The 25,008-nt window shown below is 38.2% G+C and overlaps 1 protein-coding gene across 1 annotated transcript; it reads right to left on the reverse strand.

Annotated features, from left to right (window-relative positions):
• Positions 1-11,786: 11,786 nt before the first annotated feature.
• mras (muscle RAS oncogene homolog) lies at positions 11,787-24,480 on the reverse strand. The gene is made up of 6 exons (XM_036561088.1): positions 24,293-24,480; positions 21,447-21,653; positions 18,264-18,417; positions 17,938-18,037; positions 17,771-17,850; positions 11,787-15,416 (listed from the first exon to the last, which is right to left on the reverse strand). The coding sequence occupies exons 2-6, from the start codon at positions 21,637-21,639 to the stop codon at positions 15,317-15,319; spliced, it is 627 nt and encodes a 208-aa protein (XP_036416981.1). The 5' UTR covers positions 21,640-21,653; positions 24,293-24,480; the 3' UTR covers positions 11,787-15,316.
• Positions 24,481-25,008: the final 528 nt, after the last annotated feature.

Genomic DNA, 25,008 nt, shown 5'->3' on the forward strand with positions numbered 1-25,008 from the left:
TCTGACATGCTGCTGCACATGTTCAAGACCCCTGCCAAGTCAAAGCGATGGTACTTTCCACTGTTTGGATACATCCTTGACCTGTGTGTCTCAAACTCTTGGCTGGTCTACAAGAGAGACTGTGACATACTGAATGAGAAACCAATGCCTCTCAAAAGGTTCCACCTGGCAGATGCCCACACTTTGAAGCAAGTCAACAAGACAGCATCCAAGGTTGGCCAACCAGCATCCTCCTCTCCACCACCGATGTCTCAGAAGAAACACTACATCCCACGACCCACACAACCACAACCAGATGTGCGCTGTGACAACTGTGGACAATTCATAGTGTCAAGCGGGGGCGGTGCAACTTCTGTCCAAAGGGTGTGTCAAGATGGAAGTGTGAGAAATGCAACGTTTTCTTGTGTCTGAATGCAAACCAGCAATGCTTCATAGCATACCACAAGAGATAAACTGGATCCAATGCTGAAAAACCATTAGTGCTGTTGCACCACCGGAAGAAGAAACACTACATCCCACGACCCTCACAACCACAACCAGATGTGCTTTATGACAACCGTGGACACATGCCACTTCGCAGTGTTTTCTTGATGTGTAAATCTGTCTAAAAAGTCACCAAAGTTAATAAAGCTAACAAAGTTAGCATGTTATTGCACTCTAATTTTTTTTTTGTATTTCTGGTTCATGTTCTGATTTTGCCACCGAGTGCCATCTCAATCGTTTGGTAGAGGTCTATATTTTAAAAACTGTGGGGTCTTAACACCAATTGTTTTTATTATTGCCCCAAACAAATAAAAAATACAAAAAAAAAATTCCTTTTCTTTTTTCTTGGTGAGGACATTAAAGGGTTAATCCTAATGCTGATCTTAATCTTAATGAACATTCAGGTTGTCCCTAATCAAATCCATAATCCTTAATAAATTACTGAGTGCCTTAAGAGAGGGAGATAACATCAATATCAAGATAACAAGTCAATTTTGCCTTGGAATAAAACATGTGGGAGCAAAAGAGCAGGTTTGCCCCCCATCACGACTATACTTTGTAAAGTTCATTGTATCAATCTTAAATTAAAAACTTTAATTAAAAGCTTCCTGGCTCTCTCTGGAGCTAGCTCAACACTTACCAACAGAGAGGGTGATAATAGCGCTGTACTGGAGGTTGGAGCTGGCGCAGTATAGTGCCATTGCTTTTTTTCCGATACACTCCATAGCCATAGTATTTGAAAATTGACCTACCACCTGCAGCGAATCCTGATTGGGGCCTTAAAGCCATGCAAGGAAAAGTTCCCTAGTTTATTTTTCTTCATACCAGGCAATTTGGATCCCTCTCTCTGGCTAACAGTTCAAAGCAAAAGGCCTCTTCCATATAATTTATGCCACACACCTCTTTGAAGTGCTAATCTTATCCTTTATTCTTTTTATTGTATAAAAGAAAGCAATACTTCCACTTGTAGGGAGCATCAAGACACATATGTCTAAATACGTTGTATTTCCATATGTGATTTCTTTGTAAATAAGACATAAGACTCAGCTTTACAAACAATCTGGGTGAGGAAATATTTGGTTCAAGTTATGTAAGTCTACAAGAAATCAGAAGAGAGAAGTCTCTGATGTAAAATGGCTGAGGTAGATGTTTTGATCTCCTAGCAGTAAAAGTTTTGCTTATTAGAAACACTTACACTACCTGGTCAAAAGTATGTGGACACCTGACTATCACACTGAACGGCACATTCTAAAACAATGGCTGTTAATATGGAGCTGCACCCAAATTACTGTTTGCACTAGGTAGCGTTCTCCTGCCATCTGTTGAACCCATGCTTGTCCATTAGAAAGCCAGATAGTGAAGTGTAATTCATCACTCCAGAGAACACATTTGCACTGCTTTATACAACTCTAGACGATGCTTGGCATTGCCATAGTGATCTTAGGCTTAGGTGCAGCTGCTTGGCCATGGAAATCTCTTTTATGAAGAGATTTATTAGCACATTTCTTGTGCTAATATTGTTTCCAGAGGCAGTTTGCAACTTTGTAGTGAGTGATGCAACGAAGGATAGGTGTTTTTTATGCACTACAGCACTTAATAGCCCTGCTCTGTGAGTTAGTGTGGTCTGCCGCATCATGACTGAGCTATTGTTGCTGCTAGATGCTTCCATTTCACAATAATAGCACTTACTGTTGACTAGGGCACATCTAGCAGGGCAGAAATTGCACAAACTCACAGGTGGACATCTTATGACAGTGCCCCATTTTAATCACTGGATGTGGCTGAAACACCTGAACTTAATAACTATGAGGTGTGTCTGCATACTTTGCCCTTATAGTGTACCTTGTATTTACACTCTGACCAATTTACAAGCTTCATTTACCTTTTAGGTCCACTAGGTGTACTATAACAGACTGTACCTGTTTTCAGGGATCATGGGTCAGTTTTTGACTGCAAGACGGTTGTTGTCCAGATATTATTTGGGTGGTGGACCATTCTTAACACAGCAGAGATACTGACATGGTTAAGCGTGATGAAGGGCTAGAGGATGGCTAATAAAAACTATGCCTCAACAGATGGGCTACAGCCTTTAACTGTACATAATGTAAGGTCTCAACACTGTAACTCTTTGTTGTTCATGCACAATTTGTATTAGTCACTTTCTAGCCCTTCATTAATGGTCAGTTTCTGCTACTGTGTTGCGAATGCAAATAATATCTGCTCAGTGGTGGTCTTATGGTGGTCCCTTTCCATTGATGAATGGGGTAGAGTGAGGCTGATAAACTACATTCAGTAACTGTAGACCTACAAAGTGCACCTATATGATAGGTGTTCCTGATAAAATGGTCACATACAGGTACAAGGAAAGTGTACCTAATAAACTAGCCACCCAATGTATGTTCACTCAGAGTAAAATAGATTCTTTTGCTCTTAGAATTTTAAGTCATTTAATCTCCTCTACTCACAATTGCCCGAATAATTGCATGCATTACATTTGTTTTGTTTATTTAACCTTTATAACAATTCCCTGCAGGGAATTAAAAGACTGGCTTAAAGCAAGGTTTGTACAGCAGGCCTGGTGTGACAGACAAAGTTTATAATTTAGCCAGCACGTCCTGAGATATCCATCTCACCCTGAAACTGAATCTTTCTAACAGTAAACTCCCACTGGCCATGTTTTATCAGCTGCAGACACAAGCAGTGTTGCTGTGAAGTAAAGCTGCATGCTGGGCAGTTCCATGTCTTTGGGTCGATTGCACATTTTGAAAAGCTGTGTGACAGAAAGATGCACAAAAGGACAAACAGATGGATAGGCATGCATATAAAATGTTGATCGTCACAGATACATTGATAGGTCAAAACCTTATGACCACCTACCTAATATGCTTTTAGTCCTCTGACCCACTGAGGCATGGACTCTACAGGACCTCTGAAGGTGCCCTGTGGTATCTGGCACCAAGACATTGCAACAGATCCAAGTCCTGTAAGTTGTGAGTTGAAGCCGCTGTGTAACGGTCTTGTTCCCACAGATGCTTGGTCAGAATTTGGAGGCCAGGGTAAGCCAGAACTCTTCATCATGTTCCTCAAATCATTCCTGAACAATGTGCAGTGTGGCAGGGTGCATTATCCTGCTGAAAGATTAGAAAATACCATGGCCATTAAGGGTTGTACCTGATCTGTCAAATTGATGTCCACATGAATTCCTGGACCCAGGTTTCCCAGCTGAACACTGCCCAGAGCATCACTCCCCCTGCTTCTTTCCTCCTGCTTAAAATATTAGGCACAGCTTGAAAAGTCAGTATGTACATTTACACAGTTGACACAGATTAAATGATACTTTTCCCTTATGATTTCACAGATTTTTCTTGTTTCATAGTCGCTCTGCATATGTAAAACAGCTCATCACATAACAAATTTTCAACGTTTAAAAAAATGTTTTTAATATTAAACAATATTTTTAAGGAGTTTAACTTGGGAATTTGTATAAAACAGATTCATGTTTACTTTTAATATCATTAATGTTGTACTATATTTAAAAATATGTATTTTATTTAAAAATTCATAGAGATTTTGGTCACTGGTGTTATTATATTACATTTACATTACATTTTAACATAGTATTTTTAACTCTATTAAACTGCTGCCCTGGATCAAGGCTCATTAGACAGGAAGCATCTCAAGGCCATACTTGCTTATTACATTTCATACATTTAATTCATTTTTTTTTATGAGGCAGCACATAACTTCTGTGTGTCACTGGTGTTATGCGCTTTAAAGGCTGGATGATTCAAATTTTGTCAAAATAATGCCATGTAACATTTTCATGATTGATTTTAAATAGTTGCACAAGGTCATCTGACCACCAATGAGTCAGCCGATTTAGAAAAACCTCAATTTTAACCAGAATGTCACTGGTGTCACAGTCACTGGTGTTAGACCATATTCATAAAACACCAGTGACATGTTGTGACACCAGTGATTAATGTTAATGTCATGAATGATCAGAACACTTGAAAAACTAGTAAATACAGAAATTGGATCTTTATCAGTACTTAAGTCTGTTAGTGCATGTTTCGTCATTTTGCTAGCCTGGCTAGGTCGGCCAAACAGAGTGCAGAAGAGAGGTAGAGGCTGTACAGGCAGCATAGAGATTCAGGTAAAGCTGCTTACTTGGCATAAAAAACAAGAGACATACCCTCCTCAGTCCTGAGACTGGACAGTTTAAAAATATACTATATATTTTTTAGCCCTGCGATGGATTGGCGACCTGTCCAGGGTGTATCCTGCCTTCCGCCCAATGGCAGCTGGGATAGGCTCCAGCACCCCACTGCGACCCAGAAGGATAAGCGGTTTAGATGATGTATGTATGTATGTATGTATATATTTTTTAAAAAACAGTACATGAAAGTTTGTTAAAATATATAAAAATGTGTATTTTGGGTTTTTTTTTAGTGCATGTGCATAAGAGCTTTGGTAACATGATTATTCAGATTGCATTTCTTCAATAAATATAGTTACATCAAATGTAAATGAAAAAAAATACATGAATGCCTCATTAAAGGGGTAACACCAGTGACAAATTAACTAAAACCTTTTTACATTTTACAATAAATGAATTAAAATATAATTGGAATTAAGCTCTACTTTTTGCATGTGTGATAATAGGAGATGTTAATAGACATATTAAGATTGTTTAGTTTTGGGATGAAAGAAACTGATTTTTTTTAAATGCATTCACCTGAATTCCCACTCCAAATAGAGAATGACCCTGTCAGTGTAATATTAAAGAAAAAAAGACTTATCTGAGCAGGACCTTCTTCTGTTGCCCCAAGGTTCTGTTCTGACACTCATGTGTCTATTGTAGGTGCTTTCAATGGTGGATGAAGGCTAGCATGGACACATTAATGTGGTTACACAGATACATACACAGCAGAGTGTGATGCAGTGTGGATTATAACTACCATTGAATATTTCTGTGCTATAGTAGCCCTTCTCTCAGTTCAGATCAGATAAGATAGCCTTTGTTGCCCTATGAATCAATGAGCCTGTGGTGCCCAACACTTTGTCACTGGTTCAAAGCTTTGTCCATCCTTGGACCATTGCTGACCAGGACTGCCCCAGACAGCCTTGAAGAGATAGCCTTGAAGAAGATGCTCTACTATAATACTTTATACTAACAATGTTTTACTATCCGGTGTCGACCAGAGGAGGATGGGTTCCCCTTCTGAGTCTTAGTTCCTCTCAAGTTTTTCTTTGCCACTGTCGCCTCTGGCTTGCTCATGGGGGCTTGGACCCGGATTTCTTTCTGTAATGCTGATTTCCTTGTAAAGCTGCTTTGTGACAACACCTGTTGTAAAAAGCGCTATATAAATAAACTTTGCTTGCTTGCTTGCTCTGACCCACTCGTCTGGCCATAATGAATAGGCCCTTGTCAAAGTTAGTCAGGTCTTCACACCTGCCCATTTCTCCCACGTCCAACCCACTGACTATGAGCACTGACTGTTCGCTTACTGTGTACTATATCCTAGACCTTGACAGGCACTGTTATCACAAGATAATCAACACGATTTTCTTTATCAGTGAGTCGTCATAATGTTTTCACTCAAAGTTCAAATAGAACAGAAAGTTGGTCTAAACTGCAGCTGACAGTGTGTATGGAGGCGTATAATTGATCGTCTCGATTTTCAAAAAGAAAATATTGTGCTAATTATATTTATATATGGCCCAGGCCTAGAGTGCATACACAAATACACACATGTATGGGCAGCCTGAAAGAGTGCTCCTGTCCCTCACGCTCATTACCAATCCTCCTGCATTGTGGAGGCTCTGGAGAGGCTGGCTATTTAATTGGAGCCTCTCATAAATTAAGAGCACTTTTGAGCCCACTTCTTGCACGCTCTGCATTTCTCTGAATTATGCATCAGCACCTCCACATTGAAGATGATAAATATCTTCCCCCTGTTTAAACTGGCAAGAGTGGGCAGGTTGTTTGAAATTTGATGATGAGACTGATAGTCTCAAAAGTAAGTCTGGCACTGAGCAACAAAATGCTTAAAAACACTTTGATGAAGAGTTGGAAGTATACTGTCTGCACATCTTAAGCCCTATTTGGACGGGATTAGTGTGCAGTGATGTGAGTTTGCATGAGGACGTCCGTAATGTTTATGAGCGATTCGCACCGGATAAGAAATCTCGGTCTAAGTGACAGAGATGATACGGCACTACTGATATGGATTTAAAGCGCATGTTGGAGACTTTAAAGAGTAAACAAATATAAGACTTATGGATTGAGTGTTTGCAGGCTTTGTGATTATGTTGACTGTTATCCGTTCATTATGTTGCAGTTTAGTTGATTTTGGATTAATGGCAAGAACCACGGGGGGATTCATCTCAGCCTAGAGACTCCCTACAATAAGACAGCACCCCCATCCTGCACCCTGAGTTTCAACTCCCTGGGTCTTGCAATTCTTTACCTGTTCCTTATTTTTAATAAATAGAACATTAAGCTTCCCAGTGGTGGCTTTTGTTTGTGAAACGTATGCAGTGTCACATTGTTGTTGTAATCTTTAGTGACTTGAGCCAGCAGTTTTTTCTTCTCTCTGTCAGTGGAGAAACCAAACACTTTCACTCCTTTCTCCGAGCGACTGAAGCATCTCCATGACGCAGAGCAAACCATGGTGGGGACTATATGCAAGGACAACATGGAGAAAAGGGCACAGACAAACTGCCTGCCAGGCTTTTCGTGTTTGAGTTCGTTATAGCTTTATTTAATGAATGCATCGCAGTAAATATGTGCATAGTAAAAAGACAAGATATATAAAATATGTTTATATGTGTACAAACAAATATAAATAGATGTGTTTATTATGTCCTGTCCTGTCTGGATGTGATGTATTTTAATGTACGCTTTTTAATACAGATTTTTTCATATGCAAACAAATTTCTTTAGCTCCTTCTCCTTCTGTCCTTTCGGAAAGTCATAGAGTTTACAGTGATCATCAAGTCATTAAGATTATCTAGGCCTTGGAATTACTGAAACAACCATTAATTAAAGATGTATTTATGTTAATTATATGTATTCATGTTGAAAATTAATCTGATCTCAATTTTGAAACATTCCTTCCCTTCCCTCTCAGTATATCAATAAACATTATGACTGATCTTAACTACCATACAAGTTTAAGAACATAATATCTATAATACTGAAAAGTCAAAGCAATGAAACAATGAAAACACACTTTAAAACCATGTTCACTTTAACCCAACATGTCAGAAAAAGTACCAAAAGACGCAGTTTGTCGCTGAGTGTTTATGGGTTTAAATTGCCCGCAAAGAACTTCCTGGAACTATCTGAAGTCTACATGAATCACGTGACCATCAAGCATTTTGAACTTCCGTTGACGCGGCTCTCTCTCTATACGGCTCTGGAGCGGCTCATTGACTGTTTGCGCTCAATGACGTCATGGATGTATATTAGGCGCCGTTTTAAATTACTGTATTAAAAATGATCGTTCAAAAGTGCTTAAAAATATGACAGCGGTGTTAAAATGCTTTATGCTGTTCTGTGTTCAGAAAATAAATGTATTATTTTATATTAAAATGTTTAAACATTGATAAACATTTTTCTCAAGCGCTCCATCTTAACCCATTCATTTTGGACTCGCTCTGGAGCGCCCTCTAGCGTCTGAGAAACCCGGGAGACATTACAGAGTGGTAAATTCTCCCGGTCTATAAGTTTTTTGGCAGCGCGTCATTAGCATCTCCGTTGGCATGTAAATTCACAGCCAACAGTCAACAGCATAAAATCAGTTTTTTTCTGTAATTTTTACAAAAGTGAGACAGGACAGCCAATTCACCAGCATCTTGTTCGAATTCTCCCGTTCCACCTTAAATGGTGACGCCTGAGACGTTATAATAATAACTGCTACACCTTTTAAGGCGGGACGGCAAAATTCGAACAAGAAGGTGGCGAATAAGAAACTGACTTCGTCAGAGAACACAAGTAAGCGCTTCTCCGAGCCTCCATACTTAAGAGACTCCTTTTCCATAACATATGAAAACGTTTTCACCGACATGTGGATTCACACGGGAGTAACATAACCTGGGCTAATTTTATGGCTCGTTTACTGAAGGTAAAAGGCGCCAGAATCTGTACTGCGCAGTCGGTAAAAATGACTGACACTGTGCATTCAGACGGGACTACACTGAGAAACGCCACTAATAACTACCCGAACTCTTCATATAAAACAAACGGCGTCCGAATAGAGCTTCAGAGGACTGTTGGCTCATTCAGAAGACTTTCAGGAGGACAATCCTTGTCCAACACTGCCATCCACTGGCTGAGAAGAGTATTACACTATTAACACATACAGCACATAAAGCAACTTATGAAGCACATGTTATGCATTTTCTTATATTATGCTCTCCCCCTGAGGTCCACTCATAGTTCAAAGTTCATTTTTACATGGTCCTGGCTGAAATGTGCAGTAACTGCAGTCTTTACTACTTCAGCGTGAATAGGCAGGGTAAACTGCTGCAGGCTGAATAGGCAGTCATACATAAATGTGTTTGTGGTTGTGACATTACAACCATAATGAAGTCAAAGCAGGCTGATTTCTCCATATGGATTGTGTGGACTGACGAGTGAACAGTACAATTTAAAACTCACAATGTTTATAGAGTAGATAAAACTCATGTAAAAAAAAAAAAAAGTCATTTATATTCTATATAAATATAATTTACTCACCAACTGACCTTCAGTTGAAAAAATGATGCCAGCTGTTGCTTTGCTTTAATACTAGTCACTATTTCACATCTGTTTAAAGTTGGCTCCACCATCAATCCAGGAAATATGCAGCAGAAGAAGAAGAAAATAACATATTCATGATTTCAGGCTTCAATAGGCTATTAACATTAGAAACTGCCTCAGGAACCTTAGCAATCAAATGTGTATCCAGCTAGTCTTGATTTACACCAGTGGGCACCAGCCCTTCCTTTGGAGATCTACTTTTCCTACTGAGTTTAGTCCCAACCTGTATCCAACATGCTGCCCTCCAAAGGAATGGTTTGACAAAGATTTAAAGTACACAGTTTTTCCCCTCCACCTCTGATGCAGTCAATCAGCCAAGACATTTGGCCTAATTTTGCTTCTTTAGTTTAGCGCTGGAGCTACGTTGCTAACAAACACTTAAAGTCAATAGTCACCCAAAAATTTCATCTCACTCAAACCACAGCCAGGTCTTTATTATGGTTGTGCAGCCTTGCTGATGTTTATTTATGTTTACTTATGATGTAGCATCATTGAGGGTTTTATGTCATGTAATTAAAAACTCTGTATTGTTTGCTGTTACAATAAAGCATGAAAAACAACTGTCAAAAAAGTCAAAAATAAGTCAATGAAAGAAATTGCTGGTGTTCCAGTATTTCGCTACACATATGAGGTCAGTACACATATGATATCTCTCAGTGTGGCATCTAGGAATGACTAATTTGTTTGAGTTCCTTTGGTGGCCTGTAGCCTTTTGTCTGAGAGGAGGTAGCAGTCTCTAAAGACCGACTTGTACAGTTTTTTTTGGGCAAAATGCAAGTGTCTCTCAATAAGAGGGGGCGGTTGAAGTCCCTTGTGCATCTGGAAATGTTGTGTACCTTTGGCCTAGGATAATTCTGCTGACTCTTTTTTGAAGTTGTTCCAACTTTTTGTCTTGAGCTCTGGTAAGCGAGCCTGCCAGGAGCTGCATATTCCAAAACAGGCCTATATTAAAGGAGACCAATTCCAAATCAAGAATACCAGATTTCTTAAGGCTGTGAAGTGCAAACACCTACTTGTTAGCTGAAGACGACACCATGACTGTCCCAGCACAAGTCAACATGAATGATGATCCCCAAGACTTTTATAGCATGATGGGCTGCCAAGGTGTTATGATTGATAGACAAAGCTGGTAGTGCAGGAGGAAGCTTTAAATGCATTACATATAGGACCTATTACTTATTTGGGTTTAGTTTCATTATGTGGTCACTGACCCAGATTTCTAGGTCAGAGTCTGCAGAAGATTACAAGAAGTCCATGTCCAGGCCAGACTCATATTGTCCACATGGTTTCAGTGATTAGCTTCATCGAAAAGGGTACCAATAATTAGCGCTAAAAAATAGTGGGTCCAAGTAAAGTTCCCTGTGCAACTTTACATGTGGCTTCAGGCACAGACAAATATTTTATTTGCAATATCTTATGCAGTGTGACTTGTGTTGAATATATAAGAATACTGTTATTACACAGTCTACAGGCTTTAGTGTAGCTGAACGCAGCGGTTAGCCAGACAACACCTGTTTGTTAGCAATGTTAGCCTTGTTGCTCCAACACTAAACTAAAGAAGCAAAATTTGGACATCTAACATCTTGGATGATTAACTACATCTGGGTTAAGTGACAAATTGTGTACATTTAATAGATATGCCATATAAACTTTTCACATTCATGCCCACCAATTGACCTTTGTCGGAAAAAATTTATGACTTCATAGAAAGAGTTTGTTATATGGCAAAAATATAACATCACAATAGGTCAAGACAGTTTTGCAATACACAACATTCATCACAATATTTAATTGTCTGAGATTTGATAAGGTGGAACAATTTCCAAAATACTAATATTACTAATGGGGCGGCACGGTGGCACAGTGGGTAGCGCTGTCGCCTCACAGCAAGAAGAGCCTGGGTTCGATTCCTGGCCGGGCGACCGGGGTCCTTTCTCTGTGGAGTTTGCATGTTCTCCCGTGTCTGTGTGGGTTTCCTCTGGGTACTCCGGTTTCCTCCCACAGTCCAAAGACATGCAGTCAAGCTGATTGGACATGCTGAATTGCCCCTAGGTGTGAATATGTATGTCTGTCTGTCTGCCTGCCCTGCGATGGACTGGCGACCTGTCCAGGGTGTATCCTGCCTTCTGCCCAATGACAGCTGGGATAGGCTCCAGCACCCCACCGCAACCCAGAAGGATAAGCGGTTTAGATGATGTATGTAAAATTACTAATACAATATTCAATATTTCACATAATGCACTGTACAAAATCCAAATTAACAGGATAAATTATGCTTTTTGTAATGAAACATGCAGTTGGTCAGTGTTCTTTATGTGTTCATGCACACGAATGGTCAGAAAACCATAATGTGATGTGACAATTTATCACAGTAACTATATATGGGAAAGGGAAAAAATTATAAGAACTGACATTCAGATCAATTAATTTATGGTTTAAACAATTAGAAACAAATAATAAACCCAAAAGACTGACATAAACACAGAAACAAAAGTAGCTTGTCATAATGCCTTTTTATTCTTTATCTTATAGTTTAGAAATTCTTACGTTTCTTTGCAAAAATTCCCTTCTTTTAATTCATAGCCTGTGTTGGTGTCTATGCTTGTAATACAAATATGGTAAGAGAACACGAATAATTATTAATAATAAATTACTTAAGTACAAAAACAGTAGCAAAATGATTACTAGATCCACCTATCAGCCACATTTCTTGCACATTCTAATGAGGTTGCAAATACAGCGCATTGACATTCTGTCCTCAAACCTTAAAAAAAAAAAAAGTTAGAAAAAAAAATGGGTTTAAAAAAAAGAAAAAAGTTTTATTCCCAAGATAAAATGTGTCCCTTGAGCGAAGTAGAAGAGAACAATATACACTCACATCACGTACGGTAAACCTCACAAAGAAAAAAAAAAACAGCCGCTGTTATGAATAGCTCTTCTGGCTCGAAATGCGGTTAAAATCGGCAAACTTTACATTCAAACACTTGAAAAAAGCCTTTTCAAAGTCAATACAAGAGACACTTTTACACAGTTTTACAAGCCAACATAAAGTGACAATGCTTTCAAGACGAACAAAAATACATCAAGATTCTTGGTTGGTCAATTATTGTACAAGAAAGAAAAATGTAATGGTAACTTGTGCACTGACAAAGCATTTGTTACGCTGCTTCTTTCACTGACAAATTCAAGAATTACTCAGCAAACGTCTATGTGGGCACCTTTCTGAGATATGTAATGTTTAAAGAAACTGCTGAAGATGCAGAACTATTGCTTAACTGCCCTAGATATGTAAGTGAACAAAAGAACTGAAATATGAGTTGATCCTGCCCTACAAGGCCAGTGTATCAAGAAGTAGAGTTAGTATTTAGTTCTTTGAGCAAAAGCTGCACTAGAACTCTGCAAAGCCCAGCACAGAAAACGGTCATTTCTTCCTTGGGGATAGTTTGACTAGAAATAGAATAGAATAATTCCTCTATTGTCATTGTACAATTAGCCTACAACAAAACCGCTTCTCTAAAGTGGTTAACAATGGATGACATTTAGCAGTGCAAAATCTTGATCTTGTGTCAAATGTTGCATGGCTATAGTAGTTACGCTAGCATTTTGGTACAACAATCCCTTGGTGTATAATCCACCATCAATCCAGCGAACATACAGTAGAAAAAGAGGGAAAAAGTGGCAACACTCATTTTGGGCTTTGATAAGCTGTTAACAATGCAAGACCCCACCAAACCTACAGGCAGTGGAAGTTTTCTCATGTCGGGGGCAGCAGTGGCTGGAAACTGCCTAGCAATCAAATGTAACTTCTTGCTATGTTGTTTTATACCAGTGGTCACCAGTCCTCCTCTCGCAGATCTACTTTTCCCACTGAGGTTAGGCCCAATCCACTGCTCTCCAAAGTAATGGTTTGGCAACAAACAAATGGACTTGATTTTCCACTATCCCCCATGTAGTTCATCAACCTAGACATGTTTGGTGTCCACATTTTGCTCATTTAGTTTAGCAGTGCAATTAAGAGACTAGCATTAGAAGTCAAAAGTCACCCAAATTTTTTCTCTAACTACATCTCCAAAACATCTCTCAACGCGATTAAACCGCATCCAGGTTTTCATTAAGGTTGCGCATACTTGTCAGTGTAGTTTAGGACACAGTATGACTTGAACTGTGAACTACGGTTCTGCACGCCTGTGGGATTCCCACTGGGCCTGCCACAATATCTTGTGGCGCAGGACTAATTTTCAGTGCGCAGGTGAGGCAGGTGATGGATGAAACACTCATGAAGAGAGATCCCGCAAATGAATGAAAAGCCTAAATAAAGTTAAACAATCACTAAAGTGTTGCGAACTGTGAACTCCAAAAAAAAAAGCTATACTGTGCAAGTTTTTGATTTGGAGACCTCTCTGGTGAAAATTTGTAATTGCAGGCAACGTGTGGAAGAAGATTTTGTAACGTCCGTTGTGCATTGGACCCCTTCACCAAGCTCACGGATCTGATGATTGCAAGCGCGTAAGAGCATTCAAGAAGAACTCAGGACCCAAGGACCTTCTGAGGATGCGAGTGAATTCAGTATAATGTTCATTTTACATTTGAGACCTGAACATTGAGTCGGTCGATTGTTTGTGTTATTTTAATAAATAAAGACGTATGACGTGGTCCAAAAATCTCCCACAGAATCCAAACAGACCCTGAATTTAAATGATTATTTCTGGTTTTACAGGGTAATTCGAAGCAGCACACAGACACCACATTTTAGCTACTTCTTTCCATTGTTTTTCCATTCAGGTGTCGCAGATGGTGTTTTGAACTAGACACAGCAGGAAGGTGGATCTCCAGGATCAGGGTTGGTGACCGCTGTTTTAGACATGTGGATTGGGTTAAAACCTGAATCTGCTATGATTTCTCAAGTGAGATGGTATCTGATGTGCAAATAGAATCTAGAACTGCATGAATGTCAGCAATAATCCCTTGCCTTCTCAGCAGTGGAACATGTCTGTTGCTCTCTTATTCCCCTCTTACTAGCTATTAGCACAAATGGTTGACCATGGTTTCTAGCAAAATGGATGCATTTAGTTATTTCTGATTGGTGTCATTTGCATTTGGGCAGTAAACAACAGCTATTTAACTCGTAGCTAAATGACCTTTCTGCTGGCTAATGCTAAATTGTGCAGTAGGTCAAAGCAATGCTGCTGTCTTTAAGCTGAGACTAATTTCCTGGTTCTTCTTTTAATTTGGTTCTCAAGCATGCGAGCAACTTCCCAAGCGTTTCATTAATGCAAAATCTATGACTGAGAAGTTGGGTATGAAATCAACAAGATGGCTTTGAGTAGAGCAGTGAATTCTGCACAAATTTGCACTCCTGAGCAGATGCTATTGGAATGAATGGAAACGTTCAGTCCGCCTCTGTACGTAGAACAAGTCCACCTGTGCACTTTTTGACTCAAAGGCAGCCAGTGATTCCAGTACAGGTCTATGAGCTGCTCCTCGGAACAGACAGAAGCTCCAACACTCCACTTTAACAAATCCTTGTGCTGTTAAAGGATTCATTTACAATAACGGGACGAACATGAGGTACAAATTCGTACAAAAACAAGGCCTCATTAGGGATGTCTTTGAGTTGTTCTCTGAGAGAGCCAGCAGTCAAACAGCGCTTGGTTCCTGGACTACCTTCCAGGGATTCAACAGCCAGTTTAGGAGATTAGAAGACTGGCAATTGAACAATACATCATACGTATTTCTTTAGTTAAAAAACGGCCAACTGGACCTTTATAACACTTTACCACTCACAACACTGACTGGACAGTGAGACCAAGGCTCGTTAAACAGAAATCACCTAAAGACAATTCATCCTCTGAACTGGCTGGATTTAAGTGAAACTTGCCAAAACCCTGGTATATATATATGTATATATATTCAACCTGTGTGCAGTAGTATTACATCAGAGGGGCAGTGCATGTTTACATGTGTGTGTTAACAGTCCGAGCCATCATCGCATTGTTGACGTGCCCCGGAGAGAGACAGAAACAGTCAGAGTAGGACACAGTGAAGCCTGGCCGAGCCTGATGGTCTGTCTGCTCGCCATTTTGTTTTCTTCTTCTTCTTTTGAGCCCTCTCTGGAACCTGTTGCCTGTACAAATTAAAATACCAAGAGAAAGACGGGAACAAAGAGATATATACAATCATATGCAAAGATTTCAGTACCCCCGGTCAAATTACATATTTTGTTGCTTTTACTGTAAAACACACTTCTGCACATTTTAATGCACAATTGCTATTTATTTGCTGAGTTAAACATACTGGAAAAAATAAAACATAAAGTATGAAATATGAAACCTTTTTCAGTATGTTAAATATATGCAAATGAATAGCAATTGCCTTAAAATGTGTATGCATGTGTTCTCTGTAGAGGATATGTTCTTATTTTTACTTAGAAAATAGAAAAAAAACATGTAATTTGACTATACAGCTGTATATAGTGTCACTGTTTCAACTTTTTAGAAAATTTTAAAGACATTTTAGAAAATCTCACTCTTTTTCTAACTCTTTTTCACAGTCGCCATAAAATGAAGTTTCCACCTGTTTTAGAGAAAGTCCCTCAGTTGATTTATGCTTTTTTTTTTTAATAACTCTGATGGAATATATTTTGATGGAAATGTGTGTGATTTACAAAACCAGAAACTAACTAAATTTTTTTGTTTAAATGAATTTTTTTTCTTTAATTGTGGCTCATCCTTCCTCTTTTAGCCCAGATTGCTTGCTAGCAGCTCAACAAATGTTCACACAGCAGGTAAAAGTGGCCCAAGTCTGATCTTTTTCTTCATATGTGACAAAGATGTGTCATTTGTGTGGCAGTTTGAACAACAAAAATATATCTGACATTTTCAATTCTGATTTGAGCTGCATTCATATGTGGTACTGAAATCCGATCCGTATCCAATATGCAGCAATGCAACTCAATCTAAACAGCCAGATCGGAATTCATGCGACTTTTACGTCAATCCAACTCGACATTCATCATAATTTCGCACTGCTGAGACCTCATAAACATTTACGTTGATGCTTCTGTGCCAAAAATTTAGAAGGCACTTAACACAACCGCTCCATGTTCAAAGAGCTTTTGAAAGAAATGGCCGAATGCGGCTGTAGGAGAACGAGGCTGCAGCGTTAAAGAACAGGTAAAAGTGTGAAAGCAAAGTTTAAAGAATCTGACACAAACCAAAGAAGTGACTGAATAACGTACCCTTTTTACAGCAAGCTCGAACACAATCTGGGTGATGAGCCCAGCTGTCAGTCAGTGAAGCTTTATTATCGCTCCTGTGATGCTGATGAAGAAGAAATTGAAACTGCTGGGAGCGACTGGCGTTCGTTCATAGTCCTGATTATTTACCTCTGGATGAGCCACGAGAAGCAACGTGAAGCATTGTTCTTTCGTGCATGTGGGTCAGTTTAGGAGCATGATCTGTTCAGACTGATGTCACATATAGATCACGTTTAAAAGATATTGTGAACAGCCACACAAAAAAATCAGATTTGCTGAGAAAATCAGATTTGGGCCACTTTTACCTGCTGTGTAAACGTAGCCAAAGAGTCAAAACATTTCACGCAGAGAGACAACAGTGTCCTAGTTAATCTGATAAGAGTTGAAAAATGTTTTAATTGATTATATTAATTAAAAATATCAGATTTCCATTCTGCAAGAGAACTGGCCTGCAGAAAGAGATTCTTCCAAAATTTGCATACTCAGATCAGTTTGATCAAACCCAAAATTTACTCACCAAAGCATCACTGGACATCTATAATTTTTTTGACCAATTCATAACAAAGAAAATTATGTCATCTCACCAAAAAAGTGTTCGGCTGCTCACAAGTAAAAAACGTGTCCAAACATTTACTTTAATTGCAATTTAATTTACCCAAACCATCTACCAAGCTCTCCAAAGTGAATGCAGTTTGCTTGAGCACTGTCCTTAGTCTTAGAATTTACAGCCAATGGTCAACACTGCTGCATAAAATAAACTTTTTTCCTGTTATTTTATATGTTTTAATGTTCAGAGTTGTACACTTAAGGTTGGACAATACAAATCGGCTTGACTTTTATTGTCACTCGCAATAGAAGTAAATACTTCTTCTTGCCTCCAAATAGCTCTACCACAGGGTATGATGGAATATTTACCAACAGGGCTGTAATAACTTGCACACAGTACTTTAGAATACTACTTTAGAGTATATTTGTCGGCCTTTATTATATTAAACAAAAAAATCTTTGTTTTCTTTATGTTTCCTGCATCTCTTTCTGTAGTATCCTTACGTTTCTAATTTCCTTGTGTTTTCCTTTAATGTCCAATTTATTGTATTGTCTATTTCAACTACATTATTTGATCATATTCTGTTGTATCATCTTTTAACTCATATTGTGATGTACCTGTCAATACCAGCCTGCAAATCACTGAATCACTGTGACCCAATTTAAACTTCACTCACCGAATCACTCTCACAAGCTCATGGAATGCTTTATCAACATTCATGGGAGGATCCTTTGCACTTGTTTCAATATACGTAATCTGTCAAAAGAAGTCCAAGAAACATTTATAAACCCAACTTATTCAAAACCCACATAATCTACCAAAAAACAAAGATGAGTTACTTACGCTGTGCTTCATTGCCATCTCTCTTCCCTGTTCACTCGTGATTTTCCGCAAGTGCACCAGGTCCACTTTATTAGCAACAAGGACCATTGGGAACGACTCCCTATAAACAAACACACACGGAATAAACACATAAAGCACTGTTGTATTAAAAAATTATTAAACCTTACTGTGCTTTTAATTTACCTCATTATAATTAGCACAGCTCCATATAAGCGAACTACATTACACTAACCTAATTACTGCCAAAAGAGTTTAATTGTGTAGTGAATTATTTTATAAGTGGAACTGATGTTAATGCGTGTGAGTGAGTGAAAGTGTTTTCAGACCTATCTTTAACTCTCAGTATAAGCTGATGGAAGCGGTCCACATGCTCAAAGCTGGCTTTGTCCGTCACTGAAAAGACTATGAGGAAGCCGTCTCCAGTACGCATGTACTGTTCTCTCATAGCGCTGAACTCCTCCTGACCTGCTGTGTCCAGAACTGCACACAAACACACAGATTATCCTCAGAGTAAGCATGGACACACCCACACACATAATAACAATAATGCTTAAAATAAGCACACACAAACACAAAAAAGGCCAAGAATACAAACATATATACTTATGAACCAATTATTTATGTTCAAATCTAAAAAAAAGAAATTAATGTATACTGTAAACTGTAGAGCTTTAAGAGCTCATTTAATACAATTTACTGACTTTTGAGAGGTAACAGTGCAATAAGAGCATAAAGTAATTGTAATAATTCAAGATTATAAATAATAATAAATAGTTCTGGATTAATAAGAGATAAAATTCTGAATTCAAAATAATTTTGCTGGCATGGTATAATTTAATATAAATTATTTCTCACTTGTAGCTCACCGAAACAAGTACAGATAGAGGATTATAAACTTTTAATCAATGCAGAATGGATACAGAATGTAAATTAATTGTAAATGTGTAGCTTACTATGTAATTTAAAAATGCTATTTGAATATAATTCATCCTCTCAGGGTTAATAATGATGAATATATCTTTGTGTAGTAGAACATTTATAAATACATAAAGCTAAATTCTATGCTACCCACATTTCACGTTGGAACTCAAATCACAGTGAAGATCAAATATTAAGGCAGAAAGCTTGACAAAAGAACTATCTAAATAGATAATTACAGCATATTATTTATCTTTTTATTTACTACTTATTTGCAGAATTCTTGAAATGCTGAAAAATAAATCCACATTGTTTACCTTATTGTAAATTATATTAAAAAAACTGTAAATATCACAAGCTGTAAATATCCAAACTTCTAAGTGCTCACATACATGTATGCAATACTGATACTGAATGATACACCAAAATTTCAGCCACCAAACCATTAGAGAAAAAAGGCAAAAATTTTGGAAAAAACAAATTAAACAGAATTATAGAAGCAGCAGATCAACAATGGAAAAAAATGACTGTGCACAACCATTTCAGGGTTTCTATGAGGGACTGGGTTGAGCAATGCGGCAAAAACATCATATCACGATACACGACACATAGCAAAATATTTTGACACAGACACAACGCACTAGTAGTGCCACAAAAACAGCCATCAAAAATATTTTAGCACTTTAGACACTGCTCTTCACTAAATCTAATTAAAAGTAATTATGCTCCCTTTTTAATGAAACACACAGTTGTTCAGTGTTCTTTAGGTACAGACGGTATCCATGATATACTCTACGAAAGTGCATCTTTTATCACAATAACAAAACTATATAGCCCACCTCTGCGAGGGACATTACATAAGAGATTTACAATAACTCTTTGTGTTGAGTATCAAGAGGGGGTGCAACACCTCAGAACTTCTACATTACAGTTCTGATACCACTTGAAAACATGACATCTCACTCAATGCACACAATACAGCAAAACAACAGAGGCAGAAAGGAACATCTCCGCTAGCATGTCAACACCATCTGTAGCCACAGATTTTGAAATGACAAAATAATTAACGAATAACAGCACTGTAGTACAACTACTAAATAATGTAATGCATAATCTTGAATGACCAGCCGTTATAGAGGACGTTGGATTTTGTGCCATGTTCTGTTGCTTACATACTGTAATAATTTTAGTTTATTTTTGTTATTTTTTTTATTTATTGTCAGCTCAGTTTTGTCTGATTAAAATGTATTATTTTGTATTTATTACCTTGTAGTTTTTATGTTTGTTAAGTTGATTCAAAAGCATAAATAAAATAGCAAATCTTGATTTTTGTATTTGACCAAGAGTGTCTTGATTTTCGGTTTCAGCCAGGAATTATATGTCGGTGCACTAACTAAAAGTTTTGCTCTAACTAACCAAAACCTTGAATGTCAGCTGGTAATGATAACTATTGGATACCTTTTCTTTAAAAAACTTCTTAGCTTTAAAATACTCAAATACTCCTTTTATGAAGAAATTCACAGCCAACAACACGACTTATTAAAAAAAAGTTTAATTATTTCCCAAAAATACAGATATTTTATATTTGCACAAGTTAACAAAGCAGTTTAAATATCTGCAGAACTATTCTAAAGTGGAAAATAAAAACTTATAATATCTGCATTCCCTGTGTTTCAACTGTAGCCCCCTTTCTGGTAAACATACACGTGTAATTATTACACTTCAAGTCTATTTTCTGCAGAAAATGCAGTGTGGAAAATCCAGCTGCATGTTTCACTTGTGAAAACAAAAAATGTTAAGGGTGTAATGATTTCAATATGTATCGCAAAACAGAACTCAAAACAATATATCAAAATGTTTAAAAAGTATCAATGTTACATCACTTATGTCCTCTCATTATGGTCTCTCATTTATCATTTTTTGTGGAAAACACCTCAAGGATCAAAACTAGGCATCAGGGTGCAGCCTATCAGAGTAAAGTGTGCAGGGAGGGTGGGGCTTTTGCAGCAGACACACCCACACTCAAATAACATTCTTATAAATCAATTATAAACACTAAGGGCTGTGATTTTTGGGGATTACTTTAATATAGGACAGCACAAATTAAAATAACTGTTACTAAGCTGAGCCAAACTAATGTGTGGTATACAATTAGACCTCTTTAAACATTTTAACATAGAAAATACTGAAAATCAAATTGAATTTTAACCTGTTGTAACGTATTGTAATGTATTGCAATTATTATTAAACCATCATATATCACTTATTTTATAAATCAAAATCTGAATTTTGTGTACCATTACAGTATTACAAATAAACTGGCAGCCAAATCTGAGAATGATAGTGACTTTCATCCTGATAATGATTCTGAGTATTGGAAAAGGGCCATTCATATCTAGTGTACATAAACATGAAGACATACTGGTTCAGTCAAAATACACTTAAGACACTGGATTCAAAGGACCTGCTTAATCCTTAAAACTACAAGAGCCACAGATCCTCACTCTCATAACTACATAACTTGTCATTTTTACAGTAATAACTGAATATTTTAAAGTAGTTACTGAATAATAAGCAATAAATTGAATTACCATCCAGAATGGCCCACTGTCCATCTATTTCAGTATGCTTGAGGTAGGAGTCCTCGATGGTGGGGTCATAGTCTGGGACAAAGATCTTCTGAAAGAACTGGATGGTGAGTGCGCTCTTACCCACGCCTCCATCCCCCACCACCACCAACTTATAGGTGGGCAGGTTGTCCCCGGGAACAGCGCTGGTCGCCATGGAGACTGCTACACCTGCAGCATAGAGGGGAGAATGGTGTTAGGTTGGTTGCTGTTGCTCAGTCAGTCACCCACATACACACACAAACATACTTCCTGAAAAAAAATGAATGAAGAAAGACTATTAGTGCGGGAATGACAGACCCTAACACTTTAAAGATGGCCAGTAAATGGATATGAAGGCACTATAATGGTGCAGCTTTAGAGAACAAGTAACCACTCAGGAATAACTGCTGACCAAGGCTTTTTCAGGCATCCAAAGAAAAGCATTATGCACTCACACATATGGGAGATATTGATTCAACCAGACACATGGATTACAGTGCAGCCTGATCAAGGATATGTACAACCATTTTAAAGCTTGCAATATATTAAATTAAATAAACAGTTTATCAAACCAATGTAATTTTGCATATTTGCTTGAGACTAGAAGGCTGTTTCTGACGGTGTGTGTCCAAAGCTTCAGAAAGGTAAAATAATGTAAGTATATTAGACCAATTGTGTCCAATCTTATCCGCAAAAGGCCGGTGTGGCTGTGGGTTTTTATTCCAAATGAGCAGGAGCTCACCTTCAAACAACTAAGCACGTGTGCAACCAGCTTTGTTGGAACGAAAACCTGTAGACACACCGGTCCTTTGCAGATAAGAATGGACACCCTTGGTCTAAACCAAATACAAACACACATACTTAAGGCAAGAGTACACAGCTGAAAATTTAAATATAATTCTTTAATTGTGAAGAATTACACCGTGTTATCCCAATAAAACAATTCAAAATTAATGTGCATAATAAAAAAAATGTTTTTCTTTCGAGATAACACCACTTTTTCTTTTGTGATATGACACCGAAACCCTAAAATTTGAATATAGTCACTGATACCAATCTGACTACTAAGCTAACTGAAATATTGCACTGAAAATGGACATCTAAAAGTACCATTCTCAAACTCTCTCAAGACTCTTCTGCCCTACAGAAAAAATTATATATCCATATTTATGCTACTTGAAAAAAAAAAAAGAATGGTAGTTCTACTATAATACTTGGCTAGCTATTTATTCTAATGTTAATGTTAGCCTACTGTTAGGTCACATATTTCACTTACAAGACATTCTGTGATATTTCAGGCTAGATTTCTTACAGATTTGGACTGGATTTGTTCTTTTTTCTGAAGTCGGATCCAGCATATGACTAATACCACTATTGGTTATTGACTTCGTGCCATCACTATTGATCATATCCCTGGCTATTTGATTGCATTCAAGAACTTGCCCTGATTCAGCATGTGATTTTATCTCAATGGTGAGGCAGAAGCCTACAGAAATACAGTGTGGTAACAGATCCAGATCCTAGTTACAGTAATAATAGTTAAAAGCAGATCTGAGAGGAACTGTGTATTTGGGTCTGGAGCCTAGCCTTTCCTGTGAAGGAAATCCAGAGTTTCCTCTTTCCCTCTGTATCCCTGGTGATCTGATCCTTGCTTTATCATTGAATTAAGCAACACTTTGTTTAATGCATACACATTGGGTATTCCTGATCTTCTATTAGTCACATGATTTGTCTTGACACTGGTACATCAGCTTCCACAACTGAAGGTGAAGGAAAAGAATTTTCAGCTTTGCAGGCTGCCACAAATAAGTACTTACTAATAAACAGTGTATGCTTTTCCTTAATGATCCTCCTTATTTTCTACTTACAAGGCTCTGATGGGCCAACAGCTGCCCAAGACTGTTTGATATTCCAGTCTAGTGAATACAGCTGGAATTCAATATCCCAACAAATTCCAGAGTGACTGAGTAAGCAGTGTAGTATAGCACATTTTGGCCCGTGCTGCACATATCCTTTACAATAAATACGACCACAAAGACAATGGCTGCCAAGGCAATGAACACAATGTGCCTGACACCATTTAAAGTGGATATTCTGATGCAGCGATGGCTTGTGAACAGGATTCAGCTGAGATTTCACCTTGTAGCTGGCCGAAGCCAAACCGATACTGTAGGCTAACAGATAGTGAAGGTTTGGCTCCCAGCAAGTGCACAAAGCAGTGAGAAGTGACCTCACCTAGTCTACTCACACCGAGTCCGACGATATCAGTACGCTGGGTTACACCACAGCATGCATATTTCTGAGGTGAACAGTTCTGTTTAAACTGGTCCACGGCCAGCTTTATGACTCCATACTACAGCCATGTTTAAGTTTGACTTATTTCTTTCCCACTTCTAGTCAGGTCCACCACATAAAATCCTGTTTCCACGCATTTTTTGGGCTCTTTTATAAGCAGCTCCGTTTTCAGGTCACTTTGTTCGAGTCAAGAAAAAGGCTGTGGAGCGTTTCCTTCAGAAAGCAACAGCGTCTCCCTCACCAAGAGAGGAAGAAATGGCTCGATGAACGCCCTTCTTTTCTGTGCTTTCCCGTCTTTATTCGGCTACTCAGTTCCTCTATGTTCAAGACAGTAAACTGCACCCAAAATGTATCGAAAGCCGAAGCCATATTAATAAAATATGTGTTTTTTTTAATCTCCACACCGCTGACACAAAGGCAGCGCTTTTGTCTTACAGTCACTCAGCACTGATTATGACACTATTAACGTTAACTGTCAAGACAAGTACAGAGTAATAAAACGTATTAAGGAACTAAAGACATATTAACGTTACCGTTCAACGAGAAGAAGACACCATATGCGAGCGAGAAAGTCCCCTTGAACGGATGAAGGAGCCGACATTACAGTGGAAATGCAAACGAACAGGCGTTACATTTGTTCCACAGTCCAGCGGAGTCGCTTCCACAGATCGACATTAGCTTCATTTGCTAAAACTAACTGTTTCAGTTCCTTACACCTCAATAGGAGTTACAATTTACAGAGATTTACATAGGAGAGGAGGGGGGAGCATCAACTTCCCCGATAAAAACAATACTTTTCTGAAATCGACGTCAGTCTCACATTTTGTATGTATGTAAGTAATACTTGGTTATTGTCTCAGAATGGCTTCTGATCATCGTCTTTGCCAGAATAATGAAAAAGTGCGCAAACGGTTTTCACGGACATCCCTCTGACACACGAATGGACCGTTCCACTGTCAGAGCTTGGTTTAAAAGGAAAACGTATGAGCAGACTTCACACTTCAGAGGAAAAGTGTGATGGTTAGAATAGAGGAAGATGAAACGGACTGCTGCTTAAACGTCTTAGCTTTCACTCAGTCGTTTGTCATAATGTGTTTAATACATTTGTCTATCATTTATCTGTTCGCTCAGGTTTATGTTGACCGTCTCTATGAATTAAAGATGTGAAAAAAACACAGAAATGTGAAGGCCTCTCAGTGAATGATGGCTGCCATCACATCTCTTGCTTTATGTCTTTGAATAACATAAA

This window comes from Colossoma macropomum, unplaced genomic scaffold, assembly GCF_904425465.1.
Source record: "Colossoma macropomum unplaced genomic scaffold, Colossoma_macropomum, whole genome shotgun sequence".
In the NCBI taxonomy this organism is placed as follows: Eukaryota; Metazoa; Chordata; class Actinopteri; order Characiformes; family Serrasalmidae; genus Colossoma; species Colossoma macropomum.

Excerpts from the sequence above, each read along its gene's own strand:
- mras (XM_036561088.1), bottom strand. The coding sequence starts at position 21,639 with ATGGCGACCAGCGCTGTTCCCGGGGACAACCTGCCCACCTATAAGTTG. Across the intron at positions 18,418-21,446 it reads ACAGTGGGCCATTCTGGATG|TTCTGGACACAGCAGGTCAG; the intron begins GTAATTCAATTT and ends GTTTGTGTGCAG. Across the intron at positions 18,038-18,263 it reads ATACTGAGAGTTAAAGATAG|GGAGTCGTTCCCAATGGTCC; the intron begins GTCTGAAAACAC and ends GTTTGTTTATAG.